The following is a 26,241-nucleotide window of genomic DNA, read 5'->3' as shown; positions in this document are numbered from 1 at the left end:
TTGGATTATTGGAGTATTCACACTAACTGCAATAGTCTCATCCCAGAGAATAGATGATGTGGCATGCTTCCCTCCTCTCGCAGAAAGCTGAGAGACTCAGGAGTACAACATGCATACATCACCAGAGGCAGTTGTGTTGTTGGTCAGTTTTGTTTCATCCTTTTTCTTTGTTTTACACAGGGGGAAGAGGAGCCAAAGAGATTGTGGCTAATTAAGAACCAAATGATTTTTTTAAGGTAGAAATAAAATTTTAATTTTTCATATAAAAACCCTTATTTTCTGTATTAGATTCAATAAGGCAGAAAACTGGTAAGAGCTAGGCAATGGGGGGGAATTGACTTACCCAGGGTCACCCAGCTAAGAAGTGTCTGAGGTCACATTTGAACCCAGGACTTCCTGTCTCTAGGCCTGACTCATAATCCAGTGAGACACGTAGGTGCTCCTGGCAATAAAAATTTTAATGATTATATTATATCTAAAATTAGTCCTAATGCTAAAGGGACAGGAGGGAAGCACTATGTTGCTTATTGGCTTTTTTATTTGCTTACATAAACATCATTATCTATTGCATTTGCCAACAAGCCCAAGTGGGGCCAATGTTATAGGAGAGAGGTGTTCTAAAGCAATGGTACTAGAGAGGAAAGACATACTCTGCTATTTGCCTCTATTTCAGTGCAAGAGGACATTCTTAATAAAAAGTAAAATGAATAAAATCAGTTATAGAGCCTAGGTGGTTTTTTGTTTTGTTTTTTGTTTTTTTAAGAATTCTTTCTGGCTATTGGCACTCAGTTTGGTGTCTTTTTTTTTTTTAACCCTCACCTTCTGTCTTAGAATCAACACTGTGTATTGGTTCCAAAGCAGAAAAGAGGTAAGGGCTGGGCAATGGGGGTCAAGTGACTTGCCCAGGGTCACACAGCTAGGAAGTGTCTGAGGCCATTATTTGAACCTGGAACTTCCCATCTCTAGTCCTGGCTCTCAATCCACTGAGTCATCCAACTGCCCCCTCTGGTGTCTTAAAAGACAGTATGGCTTAGTAGAAATTGAGCCAGAAAAGCATGAATTGGTACAAACTTTTTAGATATCAGTCTGGAATTAGGCAAAAAAATTTACTAAACTATCCATACCCCTTGAACCTAAAATACCACTACTGGGCATATATCCCAAGAAAGTCACAGAAATGCTCAGAAGATGCTCTTGGCCAGAAACAGATTTAGATCCCAGTTCTGCCATACTACCTATGCACCTAATCTTTCTGGGCCTCAGTTTTCTCATCAGTGAAATAAAGAAGGTAAACTAGATGACCTCTATATGCTTTTCTAATTCTAAAATCTATAATCCTAGAATCTTTCCTACTGTTCTATAAGATCTCCCTCCCTTGAATTAGTGATTATTAAGATTATATTCCTTTTAAGCCTCTCTCCAGTCTTTCATTAAAAGAAAATGGCAAGATGCCTAACTCTGAGATTAGAAAGGCTGGTACCTATCTATCAATAGTCAAGAAGAATTTTTCATTTTCCCATTTATATTTCAAAAAAAAAATCACACACACACACACACATCTTCTAAAAAAAAAAGTCCAGCTTTATTTTTTAAAAACACATATTGAACACTGTACATATTGAATATGAATACAGATTCAAAATAGTTACTATACATTAGTCCATCACTAAAAGAAAAAAAATCATCATTAAACAGATTGATTGCTAAGTGAACAGGTACTTGTGGATACATTTAGTTTAAGGAAGTTGGCATCAGAATATGTCATATCCACATAACCAAAAGTTATTTAGTAGCCATGATTGGAAAAATAAGCTTTCGGTATTAGACTGATGTCAATGGAATTTCTTAAAACAGGATTCTACCTATATCATATGTTATACTTACTTTATAGTCAATCTTTACATTTTAGGGTGTTTCATTCAAGTGGCCAAAGTACTATCTGAGGAGAAATCCAGGGTCTACAGGTAAATTTCTTATCTGGTATTCTAACACGATTTCACTTATGGGAACACAAACTTAAAACTTTTTATCATTTTGTCATTTTTCTAAATTCTGACTCCCAGGAAACCATGACTGTCCTGATCAAGGTACTTTCAAAAATGCATTTCCTACTCATTACTCTTCCTTTGGTAGAAAGGAAGAAAGCTACCAGTATAATATCTTCATACTCCCAATGTCTGTTGGTTTTAATCAATTTGATTTTGTAATATAAAAGGGCTCATTTAGGTTCAGGAGAGGAATTTTTAAAAATAGTTTTGATATAAAATCAACAGAACGTCACCAAAAAATTTTTTAACATATATCCTACCTTGCCCCTGGGATTTTAAATACCTAAAGGATTGTTTTATTGATGCTTTTCTTTTTTCTGTAATTGTCAGTTTCCAACGATTCTCCTTTCCCTCCACCATAGGACCTTCTCTTGTACAAATATGTTGTCCAAAATCCATTAACTGAAATAAATACATTAGCCATGTCTGAAAATGTATGACTCAATGTGCACCTCTGGTTCAGAATCTCACTACTGAGAGGTGGAAAGCAGATTTCATCATGTTTTCTCAAATCAAAATTCATTGCTGCATTGGAGTTCTTTTGCTTTCCTATTATTATTGGGGTTCATGGGTAAATTGTTCCACTGGCATTGCTTACTTCATTCTTCATCAGTTCATGTAAAAAATTGTAAGCTTTAGATTTTTTTGTTCAAAATATCTCATTCAAGTTCTACTTCATGCCCATCAGATTGGTAAAGTTGACCAAAAAAAAAAAAGGAATATGGTGGAAGGACTATGGGAAAACAGGTACATTAATACCTTATTGGTGAAGTTGTGAACTGGTCAAGTCATTCTAGAAAACTACTTTGGAAAGCAATTGGCACAATGTCCCTAAAGTTATGAAATAAACTGCATACCCCTCTTCTGCCTTGGAACCAATACTCAATATTGATTCCAAGAAAGAAAGTAAAGGTCTACAATAAAATTAAAATAATGAATAGAAATAAACTGCATGCCATTTGACCTAGAAAACTAAAGAAAAAGGAAAAGGTGCTATGTCTACAAAAATTTGTAGAGGTTCTTTTGAAGTAATAAGGAACTGGAAACTAAGAGGACACTCAACTGGGAAATGGCTGAACAAATTGTGGTATATGAATGAATGATATATTACTGGCTTGTAAGAAATGTCAGAGGGGATACTTTTATTTATTTGTCTATTTATCTACTTTCTTTCTATTTGTTTTAAGCCCTTCCCTTCCATCTTAGGATCAATACAATGTATTGGTACCAAGGCAGAAGAACAGTAAGGGCTAGACAATGTGGGTTAAGTGGCTTTCCCAGGGTCACACAGCTAGGAAGTATCTCTAGGCCTGACTCTCAATCCCCTAAGCCACTCTCCTCCTCTCCCCCCCACCAGAGGATACTTTTAGAGAAACCTGGGAAGACTTATATAAGCCCATGCCAAGTGAAGTGAGCAACAAGAGAATAATAGTTAATATTGTAAAAGTGACAGCTTTGAAAAGATTTAAGAACTTTGATCAATGTAATAAGTCAAAATTCTAGAGGACTAATGATGAAGAATACTACCCATCTCCTGACAAAGAGATGATAGACCAAATATTTGCAAAACAAGACAAGACATTTTTGGATAAGGTCAATAAAGAAATTTGTTTTGTTTGACTGTCTATTTGTTACATGGGGTTTTTCCCACTCTGATGGGTTAGGGAGTAGGAGAAAAAAAATGTCACAGTGGACAGATTGCTGGATGAGAATCAGGAAAACCTGTCAATCCAGACTCAGAAACTTATCAACTACATGTAACCTTGGGCAACTCACTTGTCTGTCTGTTTTCTCATCTGTAAAACAGGGATAATAATAGCACCTACCTTCCAGAGTTGTTGTGAAGATAAAAATGAATTCTTTGTAAAGCACTTTGCAAATCTTAAAAGTGCTCTAAAAATGCTATTATTGTTATTGGAAAAAATGTTAAGTTTAAAAATACTTCATTCCTCTTTCCTGATGAGGCATGTAAAATGTGATCCTATCCAAACAAAGGCTTGTTTTAAGGGGCACTGAAAAATTAATACTACGTATATCACTTGCATACTAAAAAGATGCTTCTAATTCTGCATTTTAAAGCATTTAATTTTTTCTCTATTTCATGACCCCAGATCTGCTACTTGATTACCTGGATGACCATGAACAACTCATTTATTGACTCTGGTTCAGTTCCTTCATCCATAAGATGAGAGGTTTGGACTAGATTATCTTGAAGATCTCTTACAGCTCTTAATCCTTGATGTTCTGATATGGTTCAACTCCCTCCACTAAAGTGCTACTCTGATGCATCATGGTTGAGAAAGCAGCAAATTCTGGGGTCTCAAAGACTTGCTAGCCAATAATTCTGACAAGTCCTACACATCAAACTGGAAAGTGTATATATCTTGCATGTGAGAAGCACAAGAAGGAGCTTACATTTAAGTTGATTACTGGGCAATTAATTGCTTTGGCTATAGAAATCCACAAAGACAATTTACTGAAATGTAGATGGGGTTACAAACTGCTTCAAGCAGGCAGAATACTCAAGCTGACAAAATCACAGATCCCTAAAGCACTATTCAATCTGAAGCGATCTACTGTATATTGAATTTTAGTCCACTTCAGTCACAGATTTCCTTAGACCAGCAAAACCCAAAAGTATCAACTGACCAAACTTCCCAAATTCCTTTTTTTAATCTTTTATTTTTTAATTCACTTTTCAATCTTAAAAAAATACAAGTTTTCTGTATAGTTTTGAGGGTGATCATTTGAGTCTTTACACTTTGCATTTGAACTACTCTGCATATTTATCTCCAGAAAGACTTCAGGGAAGAAAGGAAATTCCAAAAATGACAATAATGCAATATTAAGTCATAGCTTAAAGAAACCTGTTTAGGTCCAACATGAGGAATCCCATCAGGTTAATATGAATCTGAGGAGGTTCTGATAAGAATAACATTAGGAAGCCTTTGGCATCCTTATAAACTGGATGGTGATAACTAAGTGAAGGCTGGAAATTTAGCCAGTTAATGACTGGCCTGTTTTACATTTAGAATTGTAAGGTGAAACATATATAACCCAGTCAGCTCCAGAAAAGGGGGGAACATGAATCATGTAACCATGGAAAAATATTTTTAAATAATAATTATATAGAATTGTAAGGTAGGAAAAGAGAATGTTTATAATCACCCAGATTGTAATAAGGAATAAACTACTCCATGGGAGTAAATTAGGGGTCTTTAGTAATCCATGAACATCACTACTATTTAGTGTATTAAAGCAACTACTATACTAAACAAATTCCTGTGGCTAAAAAGAGGTCACAAGCAATTCAAAAATATTCCTAGGAAGCAGTGCACTCACTGTCAGGGCTGGCTGACTACAGTATATTTTTAGAATTGGGATTTTGAGAAGAGAGATTGAATAGAATAACTCATTCAAAGCAATCACTATTTTAGACCACACATCTACCAATAACACAGCAATAGCCTAATGGAAATGTTTCGCTAATAGTAACCTGAGAAACTCAAAACAAATCAACATCAGAAAGTCAGTTCCTTTTCAAGACTAGGACTAGTCAAATGAACATTGTTTTATAAGCCTCATGAACATTCTTTCAGCTTTTTTTCCCCATTCTGAAGTTTTGGGAATATAACAAGAAGTTTTGCTATAGTTTTGCCATGGTGGTGGCCCTTATCTAAATTAATGGTTTATTAGAACTTGCCTAATTTGCTTGAGCTAAAACCTAAACTATAACATTCAGGGGAGAGTACATTAAACTTGAAAAACTTCAGAATTCTGATCAGCGCAATAACCAATCATGATTTCAAAAGACGGATGCTAAAACATGTCTTCCACAATTTGGCAAAAAGGTACAGGAAATGACAAGATTTTCAAACATGGTCAATTAAAACAAGCAAAAAAAAAATAACAAATAAGTTCAAGAATCCAACCAGGCAATTTTGTAAGTATCCTGTTAAACTTACTATATACTTAAAAAAAAAACAACATGGTTTCAAAATAATGCTCTTTTTTTGTTGTTCTTAAGTGTTTGTTAGCTACTAAGTTACAAGAACTTTTTTAAAAGCTTATATAAGAAAGGATACTAAACGTGGGAGTCAAAACACTTGTGTGTGAACTCCAGCTCTCTCATATTGTGTGACCTAGTGTAAATCACTTTTCTAGGCCTTAAGTTTCCTCATTAAATGGGAATATTCTCAGTTGGTTTACCAACCTTACAAGGTAGCTTGAAAGTGCTTTGTAAACATGACAGTGCTATCTATCTAATCTATACAATCTATAAGTGGGTGTCTTTAGGTAATGAAATGATGTAAAGCACTAGCTACATTTGGAAGCTATTATTGACAAATTACTTGGAGGGAAAGAGCAATCAGTCGGGGACACAAAGAGTCAGCCTCAACTCCCCACTACTTGACACCAAAGACTTCTAGACTCCCAAGAAGGTGGCTGTAATCTTTTAATACTCCCAAACATCCCCTAGAAGCCTAAAGGGATGAGTTCTTACTGCTGCTTTCAACATGCTCTCAGGGCTACTACAGATGCCAGTTTCTACACCATCTCCCTCTGATGTTGAGTAAACACATCAGTTGGCTAGATTATGACCAGAAAGAGGCTATCTGGGAATTAGTGCTAACTATTTGGAATTTAATGCATGGTGCCCTACAGAAAGAAGTCATAGATCACATTGTTAAAGCTAGAAGGGAACAAAGGAGGTTGTAGTATAGGAAAATACTAGACTTGGAGTCAAAAGACCTGAGTTAAAATACTGGCTCTTTTTCTTACCTGTTACCTTGGATGTATTTCTATGTTACACTCTGAATCGGTTTCCTCATCAATAAAATTATGAAAATCACAAAGATTCCTCATCAATTCTAAATCCTTTGACAAGTGATCTACTTTCACTTGCTCATTTTACAGATAAGGAAACCAAAGGCCTATTTTAAAGTATAAAATTTAGGAAAATGACATGCAAGATAATGGGGAGACTGAAGTAGGAGCACAATATATAAGAAATAAAAGCAGTGCTGATGTCAACAGTTGCTAATATTCCTCATAGGAGAATCCATTTCAAGGACCCACGGCCAAGAAGAACATGTTACATATTTAGGGAAATGAATTAATGATACCCATGTAGAGCAAGGTATTCAACTATTCTCAATCTCTACTAGTAATAAAACAAAGAGAGACAGTGATACAATGAATTAGAAATCCAGAGAAGGCCTGAGTTCAAGTTCTGATTCTCAAATACTCATTGTGTACTGGGCAAATACTTAAACCTTGTTTGTCCCAGAAACCTATGACTACAAATTGCAGAGCAATTAATCATCTACACTGGTACAACAAAGGAAGTCTCCTCAAAGGGAATTCCTTATATCAATGAAATGACATTTTATTAACATGGAGGATGATTTTGGTTAAACACAGATTTACTAGAAGGAAGGTGATGAGGGCAATCCCTGTGTCAAAGTAGCAACTAGGAAAAAGAGAAGGTGAAAAAGATGGCAACAGCCGTTTAACCTCTAGGATGCTCCATGGTTCTAGAAATTAGCACCAGCATGGAGTTAATGCTAACTCTTTAGGACTTAAGTAGGCATGAGTCCCAGCTCAACATCTACAAGTCATCAGGCATAATGTGAATCCACTTTTATAACTTTCAAGCATTTCTATAAAGATTTGATTTACAAATTGGTTTTATTACCCTCCCCCATGACTAAACCCAAGAATGGTCTGAGAAGTCTTTCAAAATCAAATAAAGGCCAATATTTAACCTATACAAAGATAGTGACTTAAAAACTTAAAAGGTAAAGTAATAGGGATAAAGGAGATTAAAATAATATTCTATCCTCAAAATCCAAAGGTATTATCTGCAAACTAAACGCAAGCAAAAAGTGAGTTAACTTCCTTCCTTAGAAATTCTCGTAATTCCTATTAAATTCTTACTAAACCATAAAACAAATATCCAGAAGTAACAATTTGGCTCTCTGCTTTAAGGAAATATAGTTCTCCTTCTTCACTTCCCAAACTTAGCTTATTTTTAGGGGAGCAGGAAATAGACATCAAAGAAATGCTCTCACCTTATTTTACAACAATTTCAGAAAGTCTGTCATCTCAATCTATTTTTAATTCTCTACTTTTAGTGCCGGGACAGTGCACATTTGGTAGGCAAGAGGGTGGCTAAAGATATCTATTTTATTTTCATAAAAGCACTATTACTAAAGCAACAATGAAAAATCCTTTAAATCAGTAAATGAGGGGAAATGAACATTCCTATAAATAAGTCATTCCCATTTCAAAAGTTCCATTATTATACTATACTATAACTACAAACCAGGCTAAAACAATCTGTCATTACAAACTACCATAATGTAACCATGACTTAAAAAAAGATTTCAAGTTATATGAGTTACAGTAAAAGTTGCTCATATGACACTTGACCTTGAAAAAAAAGCAACTGTACTCATGGGAATACCATAACAGGCTCTTGACATTTGTAAAAGAACTCTAGAAAATGGTAAAATTCAATTATATGTCTTGTTTTTAAAAATATAAATGGTTTTGAAAGGGGATAGTTTTCATAAATCTTGAAGCTTGAGTCTAAAATTTAGATTATAGAATTAATTTTAACATATGAAATTATCTTTTGCAAATACAGACTACGTATAAAAATTCTGATCACTCAACTCCATTGTTTGTTCTTGCACTTGATATAAAACATATGTGTATAAGGAGGGAAAGATAAACAGTTAGCAGACACAAAATATTATAGAAAGATAAGATGCATGGTTTCCAAGCACTGTAAGTGCCCCTTTCTAAATTTTAAAGATGTTTCCACTTTGTGGAGTGAGTACCCCCTAGTGGATTTACTTGGTAGCATTGCATGTTTATAACATAATCTGGGTATTGATTGATGTAAATAATCAATTAAATAAATCTGATTTTTCTCACTGGCATGTTTCAGAAAACTCAATGAACTAGTCAACAGAATTGCAACAAATACAGTTATATTATCAGTTTACCTATTAATTAGGGTCATACTAAAAATGAAAGCCAATACTTTTAACATAAAGTTTACACAACATGGTAGAAATAAACCCAGAAGCTTGCAGCAGCAACAAGTAGTTGCAAAACTGAAATACTTCTAACGTTGAAATTTATATACTGAAAAGTTCATAAACATTTCTTTTTTTTTTTAATAGGAAATGGAGGTTAAGTGACTTGCCCAGGGTCACACAGTGAGTGTCTGAGGCCTGATTTGAACCTTGGACCTCCCATCTCTAGGCCTGGCTCTCAATCCACTGAGCTACCCAGCTGTCCCCTCATAAACATTTCTAGAAAAAATGTTTAAAAAAAAAACAACTCATACCACCATGTATCACAGGTCGCAAAAAATTTAAAAAAAAAACCCTTACCTTCCATCTTAGAATCAAGACTGTATATTGGTCCCAAGGCAGAAGAGTGATAAGAGCTGGTTAACAGGAGTTGCCCTGGGTCACACAGACAATGTCTGGGGCCAAATTTAAATCCAAAAACTCATAAGATCTCCAAGTCCTCTCTATTCACGAGCCAACTAGCTGCACCCATAGGTCTCAAATTAAATGTTGACCACTTACAAAATTGTGGTTAAGAAAAGCCACTGAATAAATGCTAAATTACAATTATGCCCATAAGTTTGTACACATTTGGGCAAAACAATAAGATTGGTTTAAAAAGTTAGGGTTACTGATGAAACTTTTTAGAAAAGAGGTACCTATCATTTACTTCTTATCAATCAAGCAAACAAAAAAATTGAAAAAATAACTTTTTGTGCAGTTTAACGTATCAGTATTGACAGTCTTTTAAAAAACTCTTAATTAACAAAGGGAAAGTAATTCTATCATAATGTTCCATTAGATGCCTCTTATTTCTAGAGAGTTTAGGTAAATTTTATAGAACAGAAATGAGAAACCTTACTAGCTACACAAAAATCAACACCTTAAACTAGATAAGAAAAAAGAAATAATGAACAGAACTAGAATGAGTCACTTTTAGAAACATGAATTATCAGAAGCCATCTGCTTTCTCAGTCATAATGGAAGGTAACAGGAGGGACCCACATGGCCAAATATGCTTGGTATGGAAAGTGAGAAATTTAATTTTAACCTCTTGACCTTTACAACATAATTCAAAGACAAATTGGAACTCAATTTTCCTATCACATAGGGCCTTAAGTTCACAAATTTTCCTCTTAAAACACTTGCTATACAAATCAGTGATTGGCCAGGCTCATTAAACTCTTGGAGTAAGCATCTCTTAAGTACATGTACATTTTTAGATAAATCCAGTAAACAACATGAAGAAAAAGATAGGAATTTTTTCACTTAGGTCTTTTATAGTCAGGTTACATAGTATAACAAATCAACTTCACAGTATAACACATATGAATGAGATGTTAAAATGAATACAAAAGCAAAACAAACTGGTTGCAGGATTTTGTTTGGATTTGAGTTTTTTGTTTTTGTTTTTAGGATCAACTCCCAACATACAGTTTATGAAAGATGGAATAAATGGAAAAGGAGCCTTAGGTATTTCCCCAGTGCAGTGAGCTATGCTCTGAAGTGAATAGGTTATTAGGTCATCTCTCTTAGTTACTGCATTAGTTCAAAACTATAACTAAGAGATAAATCAAGCAACAGAAATTCATTAGGATGTCCCTTGCTAAGGTAAACAGATACATTATACTTATTAGAAGTGTACTCCTTTCCCCCAAATTTAGCAATTTTACTACTTCAGTTGGTTTACAGTGAGATTAATATAAATGTAAAATTTCAAAGCTAATATTCTTTTCATACACATATAAGAAAACTTCCTTAAAGATAGAACCACAGGTGACACAAAATATTTTCAAAGAAAAATTACTGAATACTAGAATATACTACTGTCAGTCAAGTACATCAGAACAAAAGACAGATTTTAAAAGGAAATATCTTTACATAAACACTCTCTATACCTCACACTCACATTTCCTCATTGTACATTTTATAACAATATTATATAAGGTTTAACCTCAAATTGGAAAGAAATGGTGATACAAAAATGAATGCATTTCACTTTTATTTCCAAATAACCTTAACTTCTACATTCAAAATATTTTTCTTTTTCGGGCATTTAAAACCATCAAAAAGTCTATCGTTAGACATTTTCTTCACTCTTTTTACACTCTCTTAACCCCTATATTTCAAAGCTTATATATATATATATATATATGTATATATATATATACAATGTTAAAATTAAGACACGTGCTTTTTTTAAAGATTGCATTCAGTTACACTGCTCATATTATCAAATCTGAAGTTCTATCCTTAAGGCATTTCATTTTAAAAAGGTCCAACCAGTGCAACACCATTAAGTAGCACTCATGGATCCTGTGAATTATTGCAAATAATCTCACATGTGCACATAATTCAAATATAAGCTTTTTTTGAAAGGGGGTAGAGATGCTAGATTATTTTCTCAGCCCTAAGTATTGTCTAGATGAACAATGAGATTAATATTACTAATAGAAATATCCAAACTATTTTAAAGACTAAAAATTTCCAAGTACTTAGTTAGAATAATTCCACCAAACAAAAAGAAACAAGAAATTATGCCAGTACACTTTTCTTGTAGTGTAATAATGTTATTATGAGGTATAATCTGTAGATAATTAATATAGATACATATAAGCCTTTATACTAGTAATTTATGTTAGCCTGGAAAAGGTTTTTTGTTTTGTTTTGTTTGCTTTGTTTTTGGTGAGGGAACTGAGGGAAAGAGGTAGGAATGAAAGGGGTTTCATTAGGAGAAGCATTTATTTGCCTTAGCATCATTATCATGATGTATGCAAAACTTCTTTTGTCCACTATTACAGAAAGGTAAATCCAGAAAAACATACAGCTTTCAAGTATGTTGGCCCAGAATATACTTTGTGTAGCAGAGTAAGATTAATATTTTAGCATTACTAACACTGCACTTGCTTTTACATTTGGATATACACATAATCTTCATAGATATATGTCAAAATTCATAAGGAGACCTTGAAAACCAGCTTTTCAAAAATGAGCTATAGTTTAGTCTGAACTGTATTATATGAATTTCCTAAAGTATTCTAAATTTAGGACACAAAACTAAGGAAAAATGTTGCTATCTCATTAGTAAATGGCTTATATGAAACCTAGAGCTCACTCATCTTTTACTGATAGGTTTGTCTGATGAGGACTGTGATCCAATGATTGTTTAGCAGCAATTTTACAGAATTGTAAATTCTTTTATTAACAGGCATTATAAACAGATAATACTAATCTTATTTAAAAACCATGAGTGCCACACTGGTGAATATACAGCTCATGAATAACTTAAAGTCTTTCCCATTTTAAAAGGCAACACACAAGATACAAAACTATACTAAACAAAGAAGCCATAATATGGATACATGATTGAAGTGTCTAAAATGATATATACAGTACATAATTAATGTTAATTATGTGTTCAGTACATTTTTATGTATGATTCTCATCATGCTTCACTTTCCCCAGACACTGAATTCTGCACTTCCTCTTCCAAAATTGGTACAATCAGGTTATCCTTAGACATCAAATTATATTTCATCACAAATTTAGTAAATCGGTGACACAAAAAAGTTTCATTCTGTGGAATGGAGAAAAAATATTTTAATTTGTAATCCAAAAACAAAAACCAACAGAAATGTATACCACCACCACCATAAAATTATCACCATTTAATTAAGTAGCTATCAGCAACATAAAGTAATATACGTACCTCATATTCATCAAATATTTGCCGATGATGAAAATAAGCATGTGAAAATATTCTGTAAATCCTACGGCACACTGATCCTAGTTTGGCTACAGATGACTCCTTTATGCTAACTCTATAAAAATAGAGAAAATACAAATCATGAAATCAAAGAGCTGGAATGGACCACAGAGTTCATCTGCCTAGCATTTCCCAAACTTTATTCCATAGAACTCATCTGATATAAATAGGGTTCTGTGAGTTTTTTTATCCTCACAAAATGTTATATATGAAATTTTTTTCACTGAATGCACAGCAATTGTTCACCATAATAGGTTTTGCTCTTAAATGCATGGTCCAGATCTATGATTTCATCATTGTTGGGGACTTTGATAAAAAAAAAAAGGCAGGCTAAGAAAGTAGACAAGCAACAGATCTGCCACATTCTGCCCTCAAAAAATAGATGGGGCGCTGAGAAGTTAAATGACTTGCCCAGGGTCACATTCTGCTGAAGTAATGTACCTCAAATTACAAAACTAATTCATAACCATCAGAAATAGTAGTCATAGCTTTTGATTTTTCAATTCAGTTATCTCTTGACTTCACTCAATTACTACAATTCAGTATTCTGCAATAAAGGCATTAAATGTTTTAAGATATTAATGTATTGTATTAAAAGTAAATTATCAATGCAGAATTCCATTTAGGATTTCAACAGTCTTCTCTATTCAGTAATTAATAACAAAAGCATTAATTTGATTTTTTCTTCAAAAAAAAAATTTAATGACTTTCTAAAAACTGGTATCACATGGCAATTTGTAACTATGCCCAAAGGGTGCAAAAAGACTGTCTGCCCTTTGATCCAGCCATACCCCTGGCTGGGTTTATAATATCCCCAAGAGATCATAAGGAAAAAGACTTGTACAAAAATATTTATAGCCACGCTCTTTGTAGTGGCCAAAAAATGGAAAATGGAGGGGATGCTCTTCGATTGGGGAATGGCTGAACAAATTGTGGTATCTGTTGGTGATGGAATACTATTGTGCTCAAAGGAATAATGAACTGGAGGAATTCCATGTGAACTGGAACGATCTCCAGGAACTGATGCAAAGTGAGAGGAGTAGAACCAGGAGAACATTATACACAGAGACTGATACACTGTGGTACAATCGAATGCAATGGACTTCTCTACTAGCAGCAATGCAACGATCCAGGACAATTCTGAGTAACTTATGAGAAAGAACACTATCCACATCCAGAGAAAGAATGTGGGAGTAGGAACACAGAAGAAAAACAATTGCTTGATCACATGGGTTGATGGAGATATATGATTGGGGATGTAGACTCTAAAAGATCATCCTAGTGCAAATATCAATAATATGGAAATAAGTCTTGATCAATGACACATATAAAACCCAGTGGAATTGCACATCAGCTACAGGGAGAGGGAAAGTGGGGAAAAGAACATGAATCACGTAACCATGGAAAAAATATTCTAAATTAATTAATTAAATTTTTTTCAATTAAAAACAAAAACAAATAAAAACTGGCATCACGAATCTTAACTACTCTTTTATTTCACATTAAAAAAGTAAAGAAAGTATCTTTTAAGTTAATTTCCAGGTTGTTGGCTTTACATATTTTACATTAATGCATACTTACTTTTTTGTTATTATATTACACTTTTAAAACAATCGTTAAATCCAACTACTTGAACATAAATACAATAAAGGCTTGCTGCTATAAAGCAATATCTAACGATCCCTTTTATATTTGGAACCAGAAATGAAACTTCTCAGATTTTACAATTCTATTGGGGTAGCCAAAATTTAAAATGCAGAGTCTGAAGCAACCAAAGTGACATCTCAAAATGATAAACCCCTCTTTTAATGGTAAGGCCTCAAAGGCAGCTAACATAAGGTATGACGGCAGTAATGTTACTGAAAATTAGTCTGAATGCCAATCATAGGTTGCCAATACCACCTCTACTTTGTAATTATTTGCTTTGGTTTGAATGTACGATTGAATCTCAAAACCTAAATAACTTGAAATATATTATGCCAGAAATATAATTCAGAATAAAAATGCATTGTATTAGCAACCTGATATTCATTAAAATAGTAAGAAGCTTTTTGAAATAATAAAGAATTTAAATAGCATCATATTTAAGAGTTTTTACCTGCTAGGAAAATATTTATTGCTATTCAGAAGACATGCAGCACCATCAAGTGTGTGCCTAGTGTAGTCTATAGCAGGACACTACAAAAGAAAAAGTATAAAATGATATCACCAAACATTTCAACTCTAGTATTGTATATATTTATGCAAATAACAAAGGTCTTGCCTTTTCCTATTCCTAACAGAACATATGCATAGGAAAAGTCCATCAAAATTTAGATAGAAATAGAGGTATAATAAAAATCTGTTGAATTCTTGGTGGCAAAATCAGATTAAAATATGCAAATGAACTGTTATTTTAGTAAATAGGATTTTAATAAGCTAACAGAAGACCATATTAGACAGCTTCTCCAAGACAAACTCTACTTCCTTGTTCTTCACCCCTATTTTTTTACATCAATCTCAAGACTTGTCCTTAAAGAATTTTAAAGATAAAATGAATCTTAGGAAAACATCTTAATCACAGGAAAACAAGGCCCAGAAATATTAAATGACTTAGCCATCAAGTAGGCAGATCAGAGTTATAATTCAGATCTCCTAACTCCTAGTCCAATTTTCTTTTTAGTGTATCACACTGCCTGGAAGTATCTCTCCTCTCACTAAATTTACTGTCCCCATCCCCTTGACTTTAACACCCCATGGTTCCCTAATATATCCTTGGAACCCTACCCCTTAGACACCATTTGCAGAACTTTCCTTCCTGCCCCATTCCACCAGACATTATTGGATTTTTATGGGCTATAGCACTAAAGAATCTTTATATTATAATCTAAGAAGCACTTCTGTATAGTATATATTATATTAGGAACAATGAAACCTCTCCTGTCTCATAGTTTTTTTTACCCTTGCTACTACCAATAAAACCTTGAGAACAGAATGAGGTAGCATGGTGATGAAGAGAAAGAGCTCAACTTGAAGTTACAGGACCTAAGTTTGAATCGCAGTTGTCTTTCTACTTGGGTGGCCCGAGCAAGTCACTTAACATTTTTGGACCTCAATTATCTCATATGTAAGATGAGAGAAATGGACTAGACCAGTGATAGTGAATCTATGGCAAAGGTGTCAAAGATGGCATGCAGAATGTTCTCTGTGGGCATGCAGGCCACACACACCCCCACTAGAGTTCATTACTAGAAAGGCAGAGGGATGGGCAGAGTAGCTCCCCTCCCCCTCTCCACCATGCCTGACTATATTATTTGACATCACCTCCCCCTCTGCCCAGCAGCCCAATGGGAGCCCACAGTGGGTAAGGTGAGCAGCCCACAGGCACAGCAGAGCTGGAGGGGAGCAGAGCACTTGGGCCACTCTCCTCCCCCTCTCCACAAACACACCTCTTCACCTGCCCCTCTTCTCAGCAGCCCAATGGGAGTGCTTCCTCTCTCCCCTGTCTGGAGTAAAAGGTGTGTTCAACACTGCACTTGATCTCTGGGGTGGGAGGAACATAGCACTGGGGAGGGGAGGGAGAAGAAATGGGGTCCGGCACTCTGACTCTAAGTTCTCTAAGTTCAGATATATGATCCTAGGGTTCTCCAGTTTCCCAGAGGGCAAATAGGAAAAAACAAATAGCAAGAAAGGTGGGGAAAAGAATCAAGCAGGGAACCAAACATGCAAAGCATAAGGAAAAGACTCAAACTATGGTAAAGGAAATGGCAATAATTATGGTTTATCCAATGGAGATAGTATTTTAAAAAGCAAATTGTGGGGGGCAGCTCAGTAGACTGAGAGCCAGGCCCAGAGATGGGAGGTCCTGGGTTCAAATCTGACCACTTCCTAGCTGTGTGACCCTGGGCAAATCACTTAATCTCCATTGCCTCGATCTTACCACTCTTCTGCCTTAGAACCAATGCACAGTATTGATTCTAAAATGGAAGACAAGGGTTCAAAAAATTTTTTTTAACTTAATTGTGCTTTTAAAAATTGCTCTTTGGAAACTACCAACTGTTTAAACATTGCTTAATATGGCACCATGGTAAACAGATATTTGTGTGCATATTCACATACAAAGGAATATTCACTTCTCAAAAAATCCACAAGAGCTATACACATACTAGAGTACCATACCCAATGTTTACTTAAATCATATGCATTTTCCAAATATACTGTCATCCTTCACAGTTATAATTGCTGCAATAGTAATAGAAATGTGAAAGTATGAATATAACTAAACTCATCAAACTAGCAGTCTTTTCCACAGTGCACACATAAACTGTCCTTTGGCAATGAAGTCACTGTTTGCAAAGCTAGCACCATTTGTTCTCTGGCTCATCCTCTTAGAAAGTAAAGCCTTTGCTTCAGAACAGTTAGTTACCCACATGGTTTCTGATTTTTTAAAACTATATAACTACTCTTTTTTAACTGTTCTCTGTTAGCAGACCCTCTCCATAGTTATTCCACAACATAATAATAATGGTCTTCAAATTACCCTCTACTAGTTCACCACACAGTAACTTCAAAGGGCTCTCATTTTCACCTATTTTCTATACACTTCCATTCAGAGGGACAGCAAGCAGAGTTCCAATACTGACAGATTTAGTTGTTTATAGGATCTCATTGGTAGTGTTCTCATTTACACTGTAATAAAATAAGCTTTGAAACAAATAAAGAAGCCAGACATGACACTTCTAAGATATTCAGATCTTGCAGTCATTCAACAAGTTGAACACATCCATTTTTGAAGACCCTCAATCTAGAGTGAAACTTAAACTGGCTCTGCACCACCTTGTCTCTTCTAGTTACCAAAGGATATACTAAGCTTCTTGATTTTGTTTCTAAAATCTAAGGCAATCACTAATCACTAGAATGGCTAAGTGGCAAGACTCACTAAAAGCTTTTAGCTACATACTACCAAAGACAATGCTTGCTGTGTGTAGGTTTATCTAGGTATGAGCCAATTATTTAATCTCCTTTTTCTTTAGGTTTATCATCAATTCAAAGGATGTGACATCAACAACATGAAATAAATCAGTCTTCCTAATTTAGAACTATTCAATAAAATAAGTGTTTCAAAAGTTGCATTTTAAAGAATTCTTTCCTTCTAAAAACAAACATAATTGTAAAATAAGGTAAGTCCCTTGCTTTAAAGTTCTCAAGGCTGACAACATTAATGACTGACTGAGAAATCTTAAGTTTACCTTTCAACATCTTCCTGTCAAAAAGATGCAATGAGAAGGGAAGCTAGATAGCTCAGTGGATAGAATCAGGCCTAGAGACTGAGTTTCTAGGTTCAAAAGTAGCCTCAGGCACCTCCTAGCTATTCGACCCTAGGCAAGTCACTTACCCCCCACTGACCTCCTCATACTGCTCTTCTGCCTTAGAAACAGTACTTAGTATCAATTTTTAAAACAGAAGGTATGGGTTTAAAAAAAAGATGCAATAAACAATTATTAGCACCTACAAACATGGAGGATCATTCTGAACAAACTTTTCATTGCAAAGCCCAGCTGTGATATGGAAGGTTTCAATATATATACCAGCAATGCCAAAAAAATGAAGAAAAATTATTCTCACAATATTACAAAACTCACTGTTTTTGCTAATAGACCCTACTACTATTCCACAACATATCAGAATGCTCTTCAACCTACTCATTTAAGTGTTTTTCATTTAACAAGTATGTAAAGTATCAATTAGTAATCATTCTATTCTTATAAAAGGAGGATATCATGAGTTTCAGTTCAACCATCATGTCACTTTTTTCTGTAGATTCTGAAAGATTACTCAGATTATACTGTATGCAGAAAGCAAACTATCATTTAGTACATCTATAAATTTCACTAACCACACAATTCTAGAACACTTAATATGATTCAAATCAAAATTACACAGACATCCACACAAAATCTTGGTAATCTTGGTAGATGAAAGAATACTAAGTAGCAGCAGAATTTAAACTCCTTGGGAACCAAGATTATCATTTTTGTCCTTTGTATTCCCAGCACTAGCTTTGTGCACTGGACTTCTTAAGTGCTTAACAAATATTTGTTAAACTGAGTGTAAGCAGTTACATTTAAAGATGTATCTAACTTCTTATACTTATACAATTTCACTGCCCATTTATTTAAGTGAAGGAGCTATATTATAAATCTATATACTCAATAACTCTTAATTCTCTCAAAATAAACTCTCACCTCTTTTGGAGTTTTGTGAGCTGCACAAAGAAAAATCCATTGTTCAGTTGCTGTCATCTGAGTACATGTATCTGGATGGCACTCACTCTGTTAAAATAATTGTACTTAATGTCAATATATAAACATAATAAAAGGGCATATTAATCAAACTCTAAGATTCCAAAAGAAAGAAATTTTAAATTGTGTATAACTTTCTTTAAACACAGTAGATGAAAAAACGAAGAGGAAAAAATATAAGCACTTTTACAAATATTACAATTGAAACATAAAAACTTAAAATTTTTTAAATAAAAAAATTACCTGAAGTTTGACTGCAAGTCCATTTAGCTCCAGGCAGAATTGCCTGAAAATGCAAATATATAATTAAAAATAATAATCTCTTGTTGTTCAAAGATAATATTTCACATTATGCTTTTGACAATAGAGTAATCACCATAGTTCAAATACCACATTTCCTTTGAGCTCAAACTTTCACATATATCTCATTTATTCTCACCTGTAATCTCAGTAAATATAATTTCCATATTACAAAAATTGAAAAGAAAGCATAAAGAAATAAATTTCTATGCAATGTAAAAATATTTCCTTTACCATTTAGCCACTGTTCAAAACATACAGTCAAAAAATAACAACCATACTCCCTCTTAAACTTGCTAAAGCCATACCTTCAATATCCCTTCCCACTCAAAACTTATAATCTATGAACTGTCATTAAAAAAATGCACTGGGGGCAGCTGGGTAGTTCAGTGAATTGAGAGCCAGTCCTAGAGATGGGAGGTCCTAGGTTCAAATCTGGCCTCAGACACTTCCTAGCTGTGTGACCCTGGGCAAGTCACTTGACCCCTATTGCCTAGCCCTTACCACTCTTCTGCCTTGGAGTCAATACACAGTATTGACTCCAAGATGGAAGGTATGGGTTTAAAAAAAAAATGCACCAAAATAAGAGTGTCATTTTATATATACACTGGTAGCTGAAGAATTTTTATTTAAGTAATAATGAGCCACATAGATATCCTATTTTCCAGCTACTGAAAAACTAATTATTCCCAGAAAAAGGAAAAAAACCCAGTTATTTAGTGAGTTTTAGTTCACTGCCTCACTAAAAGATAATGTCTACAATCCCATCATAAATTTTAAAAGAGTTAAAAAAAAAAAACTTTGGTTCCCTAGAAATGTAATGCTAGCATTATGGAAAGCAAAAGAGAAATGCAACACAGCTTAAAAAAATAACTAGTAAGAGAAGTAAGCTTAAGTTTCATCATGCTGTGCAAGAACAGTATCACTAAATAAACAGTAGTAAGAAGTATCTTTTTTTTAAAGTTAGGAATACTACCATAGGGACACTACTTGCCAACCCAAGAAAGAAAAGGAAAAGCAAGGATCAAATATTCAATTGATATTAACCCTATTTCTTTTCCAAATTCTTTATAATAATAAAATAATGATGATAGTATTTCATTAATGGTACATATCTAATCTACTATTTGTACTATGTATTTTGAGATGTATTTCCAACAATGGCCATGAGTTCTATCAACCAACCTGTCTCTCACCTGGTTCCCCTTATGAATTCTATATCAACCAGCCTCTCTCACCTGGTTCCCCTTATGACCAAATAGCTTATTTGTACTAAACAGTTATGGTGAAAGTATGAGTGGCAATCTGTGGCTATAAAATACAGTGAATTCAACTCGCCTTTCCTAGAAAAGAATTTGTAACTTAAACTTTATTAGCATCATGCAAAAACAATATTGTTAAACAACTATCAACAAACAGTATCTCAATGTACTAAATTCAAACAAAAAGCTATTACCCTTGAAACTTTTTTCAGATATCTTTTCTGAATGTATAAAAAAATTGAAAAAAATTATTATCTATTATATTATATTATCTATTATATATATACCTTTAATTAACTATTAGTAAATAAAGAGAAAATCCCCCCCACAATCTAGAGCTCTATAAGGCCTAAAATAAAAATCCTATAAACAAAATGGCATCCTTTTTCTTAAGAGGAATACTGGCAATTAAATAGTCTTTGATACTGACCTGCCACAACTTTATGGATGAAATCAAAGTTCACTGAAATTTAATTGAGTATAGCAAAATTCCTCCTTTTTAAAAAAAATTTTTTTTAAACCTTTACCTTCCTCCTTAGACTCAATTTTGTATATTGGTTTCAAGGCAGAAGAGTGGTAAGGACTAGGCAATGGCGGTTAGGTACCTTGCCCAAGGTCACACAGCTAGGAAGTATCTGAAGCCAGATTTGAATCTAGGACCTCCCATCTCTAGGCCTGGCTCTCAAATCACTCAGCCACTCAGCTGCCCCCAAAATGTCTTATTTTAGAAAAAGGGATCATGACAATGACCAGGTAAACCTACATTTTTCAGTAACTCTAAAGATTAAGGTAGACTCATTTTTTGAAAAAGAAAAATGAGGAAATTTGTAATCAAGTAACTTAATCAAGAAAACCAGGCACAGAATACTGAAATGTGTCAGTCTCCTGAAATGGCAGTATTTTGAAGTTAGGAAAAAAAATCTGACCCTAAATAATTGAGTCATAGCAACAGGAAATAAGGTGTTTTGTCTATACTAAAGTTATCACAGTCAAATACAGAACCTGTTTTGCCAAAAGGAAGTTACACTACCCCTGTTAGTCATAACAAGAAATGAGAAAATGCCTCATAGCACTCTCTAATTTTAACTCCTAATCCAAACTCCCCAGCCCAAGCAACAACCTGAAAAGCCAGTAATTCTTGAATTAAGCCTAGCAAATTCATGAGTCATTCATACTACCACCCAAAGAATTGGTTCAATAGCTCTCACTCTCCTCACTCAAAGAACACTGAGAAAGATTTTAAAATAAATATCTTAAGCCAAAATTCCACCTAGACTTAAATTTAATGATCTATAAAAACTTACAGAGTCCTCAAAGTCAAATGATGAAGAATGGTAAAAATCATTCTATTAAAAAATTAATAGTCCTCAGCCACTTCCTAGCTGTGTGACCCTGGGCAAGTCACTTGACCCCCATTGCCTAGCCCTTACCACTCTTCTGCCTTGGAGCCAATACACAGTATTGACTCCAAGATGGAAGGTAAGGGTTTAAAAAAAAAAGTTAATAGGTACTTAAAAAAGAAGAAGCAAAAATGAGGAAACTTAAAACTCCCTATAATTATGGGGTATGATTAAATAACTGAAACAATGTATTTTTTAAAAGGTAAATATCAAGTACAGAGACTTACGTAGTGTTTCAGTACAGGTTCTGGAACAATCTATTAACTTTTTCTCTCAAGCCAAGTTCCAGTTGCCTTACTTGTTCTAAACAATAGTGATAAGCGTAAATGTCCAAAGTAAGAAGACTATAGTACTAAAAGGCAATAATTTTGTCATTTGGCTTAATTCTCTAAATACACAGGCCACATGTATCATAGTTAATGCTAGTTAATTACTAGTAGAAGTCAGGCAAATAAAAACAATAAATAGTCATAATTAAAAATAGTAATTTCCTACCTTAAATGCTCATATTTCCATACGCCTTCATCTTGGCCTTCAGGTGGTTCAAGAATTTTGTCAATATTGGAACAGTCTGCCCTTATGTTCTGTTGAATATACTATGAACAAAAAGTCCTAAAAGTTATTTAAATATAACATAGCACATTACCTATGTTAAATTTTATATACATTTAAATATGATTTTGCCATTTCAGAATGGCAGAATTTTAAAATCCTTTTATGTATAGTCCACAATCAATAATAACCGAAAGTCAGTCACTGTCATGCAAAAATACTAATTCTTGAAAACGTTCTAAATGCTGAATTATCAAAGAAATTGAAATCTAATATAGAGATATATTTCTCAGACCTAGAACTGGGAATGAAACTAAAAATCATTTTCATTTGAACATGAATTTTAGAATATGTGACATGGTAGAAGGTGGTAAGAAATTATAAAGTACACAAAGTCACTGTTGGCCACCTTCAAATGAAAGTAAAAAGGACTTAAAACACTACTCAAATGAAATAAAAAAAAAGTTTAAGCCTGAATATGGAATACCATAGTCAACTAGAGTTTGCAGATTTTTTTTTAAACCCTTACCTTCCATATCATTAGTGTATTGGTTCCAAGACAGAAGAGAAATAAGGGCTAGACAATGGGGGTTAAGTGACTTACCCAGGGTTACATAGCTAGGAAGTGTCTGAAGTCAAATCTGAACCCAAAACCTCTTATCCCTAGGCCTGGCTATCAACCACTGAGCCACCTTAGCTTAAATAATATAACTGGGCAGTTATACTGACCTTCCTGACTCTTTGTTCTTCCTTCCTTCAATGCATCTTTCATACTATATTGTCAGGTATCTTCCTAAACCATCACTTTTATCATCATAATTCTCCTAAAAATCCTTCAGTGACTCCATAATTCCTACCTAATTAAACTATTCTGTCTGGCCTTCAAAGTCCTCTCAAACCTGATGCCCCTATACCTATCCCACTTCATTTCTCATTGCTTCCTAACACTTTAATCTAATTACAATGGTTTTCATTACGGAATCTCCAAAAACAAATAAATACTATGCTTATTCTTCCTTCTATTACTTTGCTCATCTAGTTCAACCCATCCCCTCCCAGCATACCTATACTGTTGTCTCTCCTCCTTTCCTCCTACACAAATTCTACCCATTCTTCCAGGCCTAGGTCAGGTATCACTTCTTCCATGAAGTGCCTCCTAACTATGTCAACACTCAAAGAATTCCCTTTCAAGTATTATGGTACTACGATTTGTAACTACACATTTTAGCAAACATATACACAAACTCTCATAAAAATATATAATGTATGATAATATTCTATTTAATATAAAGACATTTAAGGTAGTTCTTCTGAAAACAAGTTTACTAACTGAATTAACTTTAAAATGTCAAAAAATTATTAATAAATAGAAGCTGCTAAAGTATAAAGAATCTGACAATTTCTAAGAAGAAGAAATTTATATTTAGACTAGTCTTCCTATCTCATGCAGACTGGCAATTCAATGTCTTTTCACAGGTCTGATCCCAATACTGATCAGCAGAGAGGTTTTAATTTGCCGTTTTTTCCTGATGTGGTTCAGTTCACTCCTCCTTAGGCAGTCTGGTGGCCCTCTGCTCCTGAGGGATTCACCATATTAGTGCTGGTCTTAACACCCATAGACTTTAGCCCTACTGCACCTCAGAACTCTCAAAATCAGTCCCGGGTTCTAATTTGGACTCAGACACTTCATAGCTGTGTGACCTTGAGCAAGTCACTTACCAATAATTGCCTAGCCCTCACCACTCTTTTGCTTTGGAAACTTAGTACTGATTCTAAGAGAGAAGATAAGGATTCCTTTAAATAAACAAACTTCCAAACTCAAGCAATCCCTCAGCCTCAGTCTCCCAGAAGCAGGAATGATAAACATATAATCATATCCAATGAATAGAAAAAACATTAATATTATATGTATATATATGATTTTATTTCCTAGAGGTAAGGTAAATATATTTTTCACCTTCTTATTTACAATGACTAGAACAGTAATAAATATTCATAAAATTGAACTGAATAGTAAAACAAAGAAAGCCATGTTCTAGTGGTTTAGAAGAATTTTGACTAGATATAAAAAGCCCTCACTTTCTGGGGAAAAAAATAAATAAAAAGTTTCACCAGATAAAATGTGCTATATGCAACTATGTCTAATCATTTTCTAAACTATCACTCGGTGCAGCTTGTTTATTTTCTAAACATAGACCAGTTTCCTCCTGCTGAAAGCAAAAAAAAATTAAGTAACCAGAGCCTTGCTACTCAAGTACCTTACTTCCATGTTGCAAGAGATATATATATTTGGCAAAATCTCAAATGGCATATCTAGCCAAATCCTTAAAGATGTTTTACATTTGGGAATATACATATTTCTGTGCTATGTATTTTGAATCCTGACAAATGCAGTAGTAGTTCTAGTACCACTAACATTTTTCATTAATTTTGAGTATTAGATGCAAGAATATAAATTTTTTGGTGCCAAAATATTTCTAATATCTTAATAAAATGAATTAGTTTCTTTGATACTTATGAGCAGAGATATGCCTAAGTCCTTAAAATATTTAACCTAATCATTTAAAAAATTTTTGCCTTTACAATTTGGAACTATGCCCAAAGAGCACTAAAAGACTGTCTTGCCCTTTGATCCAGTCATAGCATTGCTGGGTTATAACCCCAAAGAGATAATAAGGAAAAAGATTTGTACAAGAATATTCATAGCTGCGCTCTTTGTAGTGGCCAAAAATTGGAAAATGAGGGGATGCCCTTCAATTGGGGAATGGCTGAACAAATTGTGGTATATGTTGGTGATGGAATAATATTGTGCTCAAAGGAATATAAACTGAAGGAATTCCATGTGAACTGGAATGACCTCCAGGAATTGATGCAGAGTGAAGAGCAGGAGAACATTATACACAGAGACTGATATAGTGTGGTACAATTGAATGTAATGGACTTCTCCATTAGTGGCAATGCAGTGATCCTGAACAACTTGGGAGGGATCTACAAGAAAGAACACTATCCACATTCAGAGTAAAAACTGGGAATAGAAACATCGAAGAAAAACAACTACTTGATTACATGGGTTGAAGGGGATACGATTGGAGATATAGACTCTAAATGCAAACATCAACAACATGGAAACAGGTTCTGATCAAGGACACATGTAAAACCCAGTGGAATTGCACATCGGCTACCGGAAAGGGTGGGAGGAGGGGAGGGAGGGAAAGAATATGATTCTTGTAACCAAGAAATAATGTTCTAAATTGACTAAAAATTTTCAAAAAAAAATTTTTGTCTTTATATTTATAGCTATTTTAAGAGACTTATAAATTACTCTTTCTTAAAGACATTTTTTTTTATTAAACCACAAAAGTATCAGACTGGGGGCAGCTGGGTGGCTCAGTGGATTGAGAACCAGGCCTAGAGATGAGAGGTCCCAGGTTCAAATCTGGCCTCAAACACTTCCCAGTTGTGTGACCCTGGGCAAATCACTTAACCCCCATTGCCTAGCCCTTACCACTCTTCTGCCTTGGAACCTGTATTGATTCTAATACTG

At 34.2% G+C, this 26,241-nt stretch overlaps 1 protein-coding gene across 2 annotated transcripts in view; it reads right to left on the bottom strand.

The window, feature by feature from the left end:
- Positions 1 to 1,558: 1,558 nt before the first annotated feature.
- LOC100022336 (MOB-like protein phocein) overlaps positions 1,559 to 26,241 on the bottom strand; it is an 84,040-nt gene continuing 59,357 nt past the window's right edge. For both annotated transcript variants that reach the window (XM_016433760.2, XM_001369995.5), the window contains 6 exons: positions 22,641 to 22,741; positions 19,427 to 19,469; positions 19,127 to 19,213; positions 15,001 to 15,080; positions 12,846 to 12,957; positions 1,559 to 12,713 (listed from right to left, as the gene is read on the bottom strand). In XM_016433760.2, the coding sequence (XP_016289246.1) occupies positions 12,582 to 12,713; positions 12,846 to 12,957; positions 15,001 to 15,080; positions 19,127 to 19,213; positions 19,427 to 19,469; positions 22,641 to 22,741 (555 nt within the window). In that variant the 3' untranslated portion in view covers positions 1,559 to 12,581. The remainder of the gene's footprint in view (positions 12,714 to 12,845; positions 12,958 to 15,000; positions 15,081 to 19,126; positions 19,214 to 19,426; positions 19,470 to 22,640; positions 22,742 to 26,241) is intronic.

This window comes from Monodelphis domestica, chromosome 4, assembly GCF_027887165.1.
Source record: "Monodelphis domestica isolate mMonDom1 chromosome 4, mMonDom1.pri, whole genome shotgun sequence".
NCBI lineage: Eukaryota > Metazoa > Chordata > Mammalia > Didelphimorphia > Didelphidae > Monodelphis > Monodelphis domestica.
The sequence above is the reverse complement of the archived record's forward strand: the minus strand, read 5'-3'. Positions and strand labels throughout refer to the sequence as shown.